Below are 12,130 nucleotides of genomic sequence, written 5' to 3'. Positions count from 1 at the left end.
GATTTGTTACACAGTGTAATATACTGCCTATACAGACTTTACAGCATATGAAGACAGCACAGTGTAATATACTGCCTATACAGACTTTACAGCATATGAAGACAGCACAGTGTAATATACTGCCTATACAGACTTTACAGCATATGAAGACAGCACAGTGTAATATACTGCCTATACAGACTTTACAGCACAGTGTAATATACTGCCTATACAGACTTTACAGCACAGTGTAATATACTGCCTATACAGACTTTACAGCACAGTGTAATATACTGCCTATACAGACTTTACAGCACAGTGTAATATACTGCCTATACAGGCTTTACAGCACAGTGTAATATACTGCCGATACAGACTTTACAGCACAGTGTAATATACTGCCTATACAGACTTTACAGCACAGTGTAATATACTGCCTATACAGACTTTACAGCACAGTGTAATATACTGCCTATACAGACTTTACAGCACAGTGTAATATACTGCCTATACAGACTTTACAGCACATGAGACAGCACAGCAAGCTTTCATAGGGTTTTTCCTATACTCATCATGACAGATGCTGTGGTTATACTGATGTACCTGGATAGAGCACCATTTGACACCAAATTCCAATGTCTCTTGATCTAAGTTTATGTAATCACGATGCATCACATGTAATATGGCCTCCACCCTTCTTTCTGTTGAGGTTGTTCTTCTATATTATATTCTTGTTCTAATGTTTTGTTCTTGAAACATGAGACGCCTACTTGTGTAAAAACATGTGTGTTGTGTTTGACCTCGTAGCACCCGATGACATGGCAACCGTCCAAAGATGGAGAGCGCCTGATAGGGCGGATCATACTAAACAAGAGGATGAAGGATGGAACGGTGCCCCGAGACACAGGATCTCTGCTGGGACTCAAGGTAAGCCCTGATCCTGGACCTGCTCCTAACCCTAACCTGTAGACACAAGCGCTCTGCTGGGACTCAAGGTAAGCCCTGATCCTGGACCTGCTCCTAACCCTAACCCGTAGACACAAGAGCTCTGCTGGGACTCAAGGTAAGCCCTGATCCTGGACCTGCTCCTAACCCTAACCTGTAGACACAAGCGCTCTGCTGGGACTCAAGGTAAGCCCTGATCCTGGACCTGCTCCTAACCCTAACCCGTAGACACAAGAGCTCTGCTGGGACTCAAGGTAAGCCCTGATCCTGGACCTGCTCCTAACCCTAACCTGTAGACACAAGAGCTCTGCTGGGACTCAAGGTAAGCCCTGATCCTGGACCTGCTCCTAACCCTAACCCGTAGACACAAGAGCTCTGCTGGGACTCAGGATATGGGGACGATATCTGGGCTGACTCTAATAAAATGTTATTGGTCACATGAGCCGAACACAACAGGTGTAGACTTTACATGAAATGCTTACTTATGAGCCCATTTCCCAACAGTGCAGAGTTAATAAAAAAGTAAAACATTTCCTAAATAAACTATTTAAACATTGAGGGAATTATATTTGAGTTAGGAAATGATGTTCAAATGATAGGTAAGATATACACAACCTTGCAGTGAGTCTATCCAGCTGACAACCTTTTAGAAAATAATATTAACAATTGGAACCAAGACTTAAAAATAACTGATGTTGGTTCAAGATGGAGGGAAAGTTGGAGTGTAACAAAATTACAGTTAACAAAAATGTAGTGGGTCTGGGGCAGGGTGATGTAGTGGGTCTGGGCAGGGTGATGTAGTGGGTCTGGGCAGGGGGATGTAGTGGGTTGGGGCAGGGTGATGTAGTGGGTCTGGGCAGGGTGATGTAGTGGGTCTGGGGCAGGGTGATGTAGTGGGTCTGGGCAGGGTGATGTAGTGGGTCGGGGCAGGGTGATGTAGTGGGTCTGGGCAGGGTGATGTAGTGGGTCGGGGCAGGGTGATGTAGTGGGTCTGGGCAGGGTGATGTAGTGGGTCGGGGCAGGGTGATGTAGTGGGTCTGGGCAGGGTGATGTAGTGGGTCGGGGCAGGGTGATGTAGTGGGTCTGGGCAGGGTGATGTAGTTGATGTGGAGATGGGAGTGTGTTAGTGGGTCTGGGCAGGGTGATGTAGTGGGTCTGGGCAGGGTGATGTAGTGGGTCTGGGCAGGGTGATGTAGTTGATGTGGAGATGGGAGTGTGTTAGTGGGTCTGGGCAGGGTGATGTAGTTGATGTGGAGATGGGAGTGTGTTAGTGGGTCGGGGCAGGGTGATGTAGTGGGTCTGGGCAGGGGGATGTAGTTGATCTGCAGATGGGAGTGTGTTAGTGGGTCTGGGCAGGGTGATGTAGTTGACGTGGAGATGGGAGTGTGTTAGTGGGTCGGGGCAGGGTGATGTAGTTGATGTGGAGATGGGAGTGTGTTAGTGGGTCTGGGCAGGGTGATGTAGTGGGTCGGGGCAGGGTGATGTAGTGGGTCTGGGCAGGGTGGTGTAGTGGGTCTGCAGATGCGACTGTGTTAGTGGGTCTGGGCAGGGTGATGTAGTTGACGTGGAGATGGGAGTGTGTTAGTGGGTCGGGGCAGGGTGATGTAGTGGGTCGGGGCAGGGTGATGTAGTGGGTCTGCAGATGCGACTGTGTTAGTGGGTCGAGGCAGGGTGATGTAGTGGGTCTGGGCAGGGTGATGTAGTTGATGTGGAGATGGGAGTGTGTTAGTGGGTCTGGGCAGGGTGATGTAGTTGATGTGGAGATGGGAGTGTGTTAGTGGGTCGGGGCAGGGTGATGTAGTGGGTCTGGGCAGGGTGATGTAGTTGATGTGGAGATGGGAGTGTGTTAGTGGGTCGGGGCAGGGTGATGTAGTTGATGTTTTTATGATGTTGTAGTTTATGTATGTTTTGTATTGTTTATAAAATATCAAATCAAATCCTACAAAATAAAGGAAATAGTAACAACAAAAACATTAAAAAAATAACAAGGCTATATAGACGGAGTACCAGGTAATAACCTGGCTATATACAGGGAGTACCAGGTAATAACATGGCTATATACAGGGAGTACCAGGTAATAACATGGCTATATAGACGGAGTACCAGGTAATAACCTGGCTATATACAGGGAGTACCAGGTAATAACATGGCTATATAGATGGAGTATCGGGTAATAACCTGGCTATATACAGGGAGTACCAGGTAATAACATGGCTATATAGATGGAGTACCAGGTAATAACATGGCTATATACAGGGAGTACCAGGTAATAACATGGCTATATACAGGAAGTACCAGGTAATAACATGGCTATATAGATGGAGTACGAGGTAATAACATGGCTATATACAGGAAGTACCAGGTAATAACATGGCTATATACAGGGAGTACCAGGAAATAACATGGCTATATACAGGAAGTACCAGGTAATAACATGGCTATATACAGGAAGTACCAGGTAATAACATGGCTATATACAGGGAGTACCAGGTAATAACATGGCTATATAGAGGGAGTACCAGGTAATAACATGGCTACATACAGGGAGTACCAGGTAATAACATGGTTATATACAGGAAGTACCAGGTAATAACATGGCTATATACAGGGAGTACCAGGTAATAACATGGCTATATACAGGAGTACCAGGTAATAACATGGCTATATACAGGGACTACCAGGTAGTAACATGGCTATATACAGGGAGTACCAGGTAATAATGTGGCTATATACAGGGAGTACCAGGTAATAACATGGCTATATACAGGGAGTACCAGGTAATAACATGGCTATATACAGGAAGTACCAGGTAATAACATGGCTATATAGAGGGAGTACCAGGTAATAACATGGCTATATAGATGGAGTACCAGGTAATAACATGGCTATATACAGGAAGTACCAGGTAGTAACATGGCTATATACAGAGAGTATCGGGTAATAACGTGGCTATATACAGGGAGTACCAGGTAATAACATGGCTATATACAGGGAGTATCGGGTAATAACATGGCTATATACAGGGAGTACCAGGTAATAACATGGCTATATAGATGGAGTACCAGGTAATAACATGGCTATGTACAGGAAGTAAAAGGTAGTAACATGGCTATATACAGGGAGTATCGGGTAATAACGTGGCTATATACAGGGAGTACCAGGTAATAACATGGCTATATACAGGGAGTATCGGGTAATAACATGGCTATATACAGGGAGTACCAGGTAATAACATGGCTATATACAGGGAGTACCAGGTAATAACATGGCTATATACACTGGGTACCAGGTAATAACATGGCTATATACAGGAAGTACCAGGTAATAACATGGCTATATACAGGAAGTACCAGGTAATAACATGGCTATATACAGGGAGTACCAGATAATAACATGGCTATATACAGGGAGTACCAGGTAATAACATGGCTATATACAGGGAGTACCAGGTAATAACATGGCTATATACAGGACGTACCGGGTAATAACGTGGCTATATACAGGGAGTACCGGGTAATAACATGGCTATATACAGGGAGTACCAGGTAATAACATGGCTATATACAGGAAGTACCAGGTAATAACATGGCTATATAGATGGAGTAACCAGGTAATAACATGGCTATATACAGGGAGTACCAGGTAATAACATGGCTATATACAGGGAGTACCAGGTAATAACATGGCTATATACAGGAAGTACCAGGTAATAACATGGCTATATACAGGAAGTACCAGGTAATAACATGGCTATATACAGGGAGTACCAGATAATAGCATGGCTATATACAGGGAGTACCAGGTAATAACATGGCTATATACAGGAGTACCAGGTAATAACATGGCTATATACAGGGACTACCAGGTAGTAACATGGCTATATACAGGGAGTACCAGGTAATAACGTGGCTATATACAGGGAGTACCAGGTAATAACATGGCTATATAGATGGAGTACCAGGTAATAACATGGCTATATACAGGAAGTACCAGGTAGTAACATGGCTATATACAGGGAGTATCGGGTAATAACGTGGCTATATACAGGGAGTACCAGGTAATAACATTTGCTATATACAGGAAGTACCAGGTAATAACACGGCTATATACAGGGAGTACCAGGTAATAACATGGCTATATACAGGAAGTACCAGGTAATAACACGGCTATATACAGGGAGTACCAGGTAATAACATGGCTATATACAGGGAGTACCAGGTAATAACATGGCTATATACAGGGGGTACCAGGTAATAACCTGGCTATATACAGGGAGTACCGGGTAATAACACGGCTATACACAGGGAGTACCAGGTAATAATATGGCTATATACAGGGAGTACCAGGTAATAACATGGCTATATACAGTGAGTACCAGGTAATAATATGGCTATATACAGGGAGTACCGGGTAATAATATGGCTATATACAGGGAGTACCGGGTAATAACATGGCTATATACAGGGAGTACCGGGTAATAACATGGCTATATACAGCTATATACGTGATGCAGCCAGTCAAGATGCTCTCAATGGTTCAGCTGTAGAACTTCTTGAGGATCTGAGGCCCCATGCCAAATCGTTTTAACCTCCTGAGGGGGAAGAGGCTTTGTCGTGCTTTCTTCACGACTGTCTTGGTGTGTTTGGACCATTCTAGGTTGTTGTTGATGTGGACACCAAGGAATTTGAAGCTCTCAACCTGCTCCACTACAGCCCCTTCGATGAGAATGGGGACGTGCTCAGTGCTCCTTTTCCTGTAGTCCACAATCATCTCCTTAGTCTTGGTTACGTTGAGGGATAGGTTGTTATTCTGGCACCACCCGGCCAGGTCTCTGACCTCCTCCCTATAGGCTGTCTCGTCGTTGTCGGTGATCAGGCCTACCACTGTTGTGTCATCAGCAAACTTAATGATGGTGTTGGAGTCGTGCCTGTCCATGCAGTCGTGGGTGAAGAGGGAGTACAGGAGGGGACTGAGCACGCACCGCTGGGGAGCTCCAGTGTTGAGGATCAGCGTGGCAGATGTGTTGCTACCTACCCTCACCACCTGGGGGCGGCCCGCCAGGAAGTCCAGTGTTCCTTTTGTCCAGGTGGGAAAGGGCAGTGTGGAGTGCAATAGAGATTGCATCATCTGTGGATCTGTTTGGGCGGTATGCAAATTGGAGTGGTTCTAGGGTTTCTGGGATAAAGGTGTTGATGTGAGCCATTACCAGTCTTTCAAAGCACTTCATGGCTACGGACGTGAGTCATTTAGGCAGGTTGCCTTTGTGTTCTTGGGCACAGGGACTATGGTGGTCTGCTTGAAGCATGTTGGTATTACAGACTCAATCAGGGACATGTTGAAAATGTCAGTGAAGACACCTGCCAGTTGGTCAGCACATGCCCGGAACACACGTCCTGGTAATTTGTCTGGCCCCGCAGCCTTGTGTATATTGACCTGTTTAAAGGTCTTACTCACGTCGGCTACGGAGAGCGTGATCACACAGTCGTCCGGAACAGCTGAAGTTCTCATGCATGCCTCAGTGTTGCTTGCCTCGAAGCGAGCATAGAAGTGATTTAGCTCGTCTGATAGGCTTGTGTCACTGGGCAGCTCGCGACTGTGCTTCCCTTTGCAGTCTGTAATAGTTTGCAAGCCCTGCCACACCCGACAAGCGTCGGAGCCGGTGTAGTATGATTCAATTTTAGCCCTGTATTGACCCTTTGCCTGTTTGATGGTTCGTCGCAGGCCATAGCGGGATTTCTTGTAAGCTTCCGGGCTAGAGTCCCGCACCTTGAAAGTGGCAGCTCTTCGCTTTAGCTCAGTGCGAATGTTGCCTGTAATCCATGGCTTCTGGTTGGGGTATGTACGTACAGTCACTGTGGGGATGACGTCCTCAATGCACTTATTGATAAATCCAGTGACTGATGTGGTGTATTCCTCAATGTCATCAGAAAGAATCCCGGAATATGTTCCAGTCTGTGATAGCAAAACAGTCCTGTAGTTTAGCATCTGCTTCATCTGACAATTTTTTTATAGACCGAGTCACTTGTGCTTCCTGCTTTAATTTTAGCTTGTAAGCAGGAACCAGGAGGATAGAGTTGTGGTTGGATTTACCAAATGGAGGGCAAGGGAGAGCTCTGTACGCATCTCTGTGTGTGGAGTACAGGTGATCTAGATTGTTTTCCCTCTGGTTGCACATTTAACATGTTGATAGAGATTTGGTAGAACTGATTTAAGTTTCCCTGCATTAAAGTCTCCGGCCACTAGGAGCGCCGCCTCTGGGTGAGTGGTTTGCTGTTTGCTTATTTCCTTATACAGCTGGCTTAGTGCGGTCTTAGTGCCGGCATCTGTCTGTGGTGGTAAATAAACAGCCACGGAAAGTATAGCTGAGAACTCTCTAGGCAAGTAGTGTGGCCTGCAATTTATCATAATATACTCTACGTCAGGCGAGCAAAATCTAGAGACTTCCTTAGATTTCGTGCACCAGCTGTTGTTTACAAATATGCACAGACCACCCGCCCTGGTCTTACCGGAGTGTGCTGTTCTATCCTGCCGGTGCAGCATGTATCCCGCTAGCTGAATATCCATGACGTCATTCAGCCACGATTCCGTGAAACATAGGATATTACAGTTTTTGATGTCCCGTTGATAGGATATTCGTAATCGTACCTCGTCTAGTTTATTGTCCAATGATTGCACGTTGGCAAGTAATATTGACGGTAACGGCAGCTTTCCTAGTTGCCTTCTGCGGGTCCGGACGAGGCATCCGGCTCTTCTGCCTCCGCGTCGCTTCCTTTTGCGAATAATTGGGATGTCTGCCCTGTGGGGTGTTTGGAGAATGTCGTGTGAGTCCTGCTTGCTGCTGTTGTTGTTGTTGAAAAAATATTTGTCTAATCCGAGGTGAGTGATCGCTGTCCTGATACCTAGAAGCTCTTTTCTGCCGTAAAATACGGTTGCAGAAACATTATGCACAAAATAATTTAGAAATATAGCGAAAAATAACACATAATTGGTTAGGAGACCATAAAACGGCGGCCATCTCCTCCGGCGCCATTTTCTCTGAATCCGCCCTTGCATGCTGTCAATTAACTTCTGGGCCACATCCTGACTGATGGCAGCCCATTCTAGCATAATCAATGCTTGGAGTTTGTCAGAATTTGTGGATTTTTGTTTGTCCACCTGCCTCTTGAGGATTGACCACAAGTTCTCAATGGGATTAAGGTCTGGCAAGTTTCCTGGCCGTGGACCCAAAATGTTGATGTTTTGTTCCCCGAGCCACTTAGTTATCACTTTTGCCTCATGGCAAGCTGCTCCATCATGCTGGAAAAGGCATTATTCGTCACCAAACTGTTCCTGGATGGTTGGGAGAAGTTGCTCTCTGAGGATGTGTTGGTACCATTCTTTATTCATGGCTGTGTTATTACGCAAAATTGTGAGTGAGCCCACTCCCTTGGCTGAGAAGCAACCCCACACATGAATGGTCTCAGGATGCTTTACTGTTGGCATGACACAGGACTGATGGTAGCGCTCACCTTGTCTTCTCCGGACAAGCTTTTTTCTGGATGGCTCAAACAATCGGAAAGGGGATTCATCAGAGAAAATGACTTCACCCCAGTCCTCAGCAGTCCAATCCCTGTACCTTTTGCAGCATATCAGTCTGTCCCTGATGTTTTTCCGGGAGAGAAGTGGCTTCTTTGCTGCCCTTCTTGACACCAGGCCATCCTCCAAAAGTCTTCGCCTCACTGTGCGTGCAGATGCACTCACACCTGCCTGCTGCCATTCCTGAAGAAGCTCTGTACTGGTGGTGCCCCGATCCCGCAGCTGAATCAACTTTAGGAGACGGTCCTGGCGCTTGCTGGACTTTCTTGGGCGCCCTGAAGCCTTCTTCACAACAGTTGAACTGCTCTCCTTGAAGTTCTTGATGATCCGATAAATGGTTGATTTAGGTGCAATCTGACTGGCAGCAATATCCTTGCCTGTGAAGCCCTTTTTGTGCAAAGCAATGATGACGGCACGTGTTTCCTTGCAGGTAACCATGGTTGACAGAGGAAGAACAATGATTCCAAGCACCAATCTCCCTTTGAAGCTTCCAGTCTGTTATTCGAACTCAATCAGCATGACAGAGTTATCTCCAGCCTTGTCCTCATCAACACTCACACCTGTGTTAACAAGAGAATCACTGACATGATGTCAGCTGGTCCTTTTGTGGCAGGGCTGAAATGCATTGGAAATGTTTTTGGGGGATTCAGTTCATTTGCATGGCAAAGAGGGACTTTGCAATTAATTGCATTTCATCTGATCACTCTTCATAACATTCTGGAGTATATGCAAATTGCCATCATACAAACTGAGGCAGCAGACTTTGTGAAAATGTATATTTTTGTAACGGCAGCCTTCCCTCTCTTCACTAGAAGAGGGGGTGTAACAGGGATCGGACCAACACGCAGCGTAGCCAGTGCTCAACATGTTTAATTAAACGAATAAACAGTGAACACTTACAAATACAAAATAACAAAATGTGGCAAACCGATACAGCCCTAGCTGGTGCAGAGAAAACACAGAGACAGGAAACAACCACCCACAAAATCCCAACACAAAACAAGCCACCTATATATGATTCCCAATCAGGGACAACGATTGACAGCTGCCTCTGATTGAGAACCATATTAGGCCGAACACAGAAACAGACAAACTAGACACACAACATAGAATGCCCACCCAGCTCACGTCCTGACGAACACTAAAACAAGCACAACACACAAGAACTATGGTCAGAGCGTGACAATTTACTGAGTATAATGTATAGTGATGTATACTGAGATGTACACTGATTATAATGTATAGTGATATATACTGATTATAATGTATAGTGATGTAAACTGAGGTGTATAATGTCTTGTGATGTATATTGAGATATATACTGAGTATAATGTATAGTGATGTATACTGAAATGTATACTGATTATAATATATAGTGATGTATACTGAGATATATACTGAGTATAATGTATATTGATGTATACTGATTATAATCACCATCTGCACATCTATCATTTCAGTGTTAATCTGCTAAATTGTAATTACTTTGCTACTATGGCCTATTTATTGCCCTACCTCCTCACGCCATTTGCACACACTGTATATAGACTTTCTTTTTTCTATGTGTTATTGACTGTACGCTTGTTTATTCCATGTGTAACTGTGTTGTTGTTGTTTGTGTCTCACTGCTTTGCTTTATCTTGGCCAGGTCGCAGTTGTAAATGAGAACTTGTTCTCAACTAGCTTTCCTGGTTAAATAAAGGTTAAATAAAAAAAATAAAAAAATTAATGTGTAGTGATATATACTGATTATAATGTATAGTGATGTATATGGATATATATACTGATTATAATGTATAGTGATGTATACTGAGATGTATACTGATATATATACTGATTATAATGTATAGTGATGTATACTGAGATGTATACTGATTATAATGTATAGTGATGTATACTGATATATATACTGATTATAATGTATAGTGATGTATACTGATATATATACTGATTATAATGTATAGTGATGTATACTGATATATATACTGATTATAATGTATAGTGATGTATACTGATATATATACTGATTATAATGTATAGTGATGTATACTGATATATATATACTGATTATAATGTATAGTGATGTATACTGATATATATACTGATTATAATGTATAGTGATGTATACTGATATATATACTGATTATAATGTATAGTGATGTATAGTGATATATATACTGATTTTAATGTATAGTGATGTATACTGATATATATATATACTGATTATAATGTATAGTGATGTATACTGATATATATACTGATTATAATGTATAGCAGTACCCAATGGTCATACCTGAGTAAAGTATAGATACCTTAATAGAACGTTACTCAAGTAAAAGTAAAAGTCACCCAGTAAAATACTACTTGAGTTAAAGTCTAAAAGTATTTGGTTCTAAATATACTTAAGTATCAAAAGTAAATGTATAAATCATTTCAAATTCCTCCTATTAAGCAAAGCATTTTCTTGTTTTTAAAATGTATGGATATCCAGGGGAACACTCCAACACTCAGACATAATTTACAGATATCCAGGGGAACACTCCAACACTCACACATCATTTACAGATATCCAGATATCCAGGGGAACACTCCAACACTCAGACATCATTACAGATAGCCAGGGGCACACTCCAACACTCAGACATCATTACAGATATCCAGGGGAACACTCCAACACTCAGGCATCATTTACAGATAGCCAGGGGAACACTCCAACACTCAGACATCATTTACAGATATCCAGATATCCAGGGGAACACTCCAACACTCAGACATCATTTACAGATATCCAGATAGCCAGGGGAACACTCCAACACTCAGACATCATTTACAGATATCCAGATATCCAGGGGAACACTCCAACACTCAGACATCATTACAGATAGCCAGGGGCACACTCCAACACTCAGACATCATTACAGATATCCAGGGGAACACTCCAACACTCAGACATTACAGATAGCCAGGGGAACACTCCAACACTCAGACATTACAGATAGCCAGGGGCACACTCCAACACTCAGACATCCTTACAGATAGCCAGGGGCACACTCCAACACTCAGACATCATTACAGATAGCCAGGGGAACACTCCAACACTCAGGCATCATTACAGATAGCCAGGGGAACACTCCAACACTCAGACATTACAGATAGCCAGGGGCACACTCCAACACTCAGACATTATTTACAAAAGATGCATTTGTGTTATGAGTCCGCCAGATCAGATCAGATCAGATCAGTTGTGAGTTTGTGAGTCCGCCAGATCAGATCAGATCAGTTGTGAGTTTGTGAGTCCGCCAGATCAGAGACAGAAGGGATGACCATGTTTTGTCTTGATAAGTGTGTGAATTTGACCATTTTCCTGTCCTGCTAAGCATTCAAAATGTAACGAGTACTTTTGGGTGTCAGGTAAATGTAAGGAGTAAAAAGTACATTATTTTCTTTAGGACAGTAGCGAAGTAAAATGTAAAGTTGTCAAAATATAAATAGTCAAGTAAAGTACAGATACCCCAAAAAACTACTTTAGTCGTACTTTAAAGTATTTTTACTTAAGTACTTTACACCACTGATGTATAGTGATGTATACTGAGATGTATACTGAGTACAATGTATAGTGATGTATACTGAG

At 43.4% G+C, this 12,130-nt stretch overlaps 1 protein-coding gene across 1 annotated transcript in view; it reads left to right on the top strand.

The window, feature by feature from the left end:
• The first annotated feature begins 552 nt into the window (after positions 1-552).
• Positions 553-12,130, top strand: part of LOC129830507 (regulating synaptic membrane exocytosis protein 2-like) — a 257,440-nt gene continuing 245,862 nt past the window's right edge. The window contains exons 1-2 of the mRNA XM_055893080.1: positions 553-567; positions 787-906. Coding sequence (XP_055749055.1) covers positions 553-567; positions 787-906 — 135 coding nt within the window. The remainder of the gene's footprint in view (positions 568-786; positions 907-12,130) is intronic.

This window comes from Salvelinus fontinalis, chromosome 32 (genome assembly GCF_029448725.1).
Source record: "Salvelinus fontinalis isolate EN_2023a chromosome 32, ASM2944872v1, whole genome shotgun sequence".
Lineage (NCBI taxonomy): Eukaryota > Metazoa > Chordata > Actinopteri > Salmoniformes > Salmonidae > Salvelinus > Salvelinus fontinalis.
Note: the sequence above shows the minus strand (reverse complement) of the source record. Positions and strands in the feature narration are given on the sequence as shown.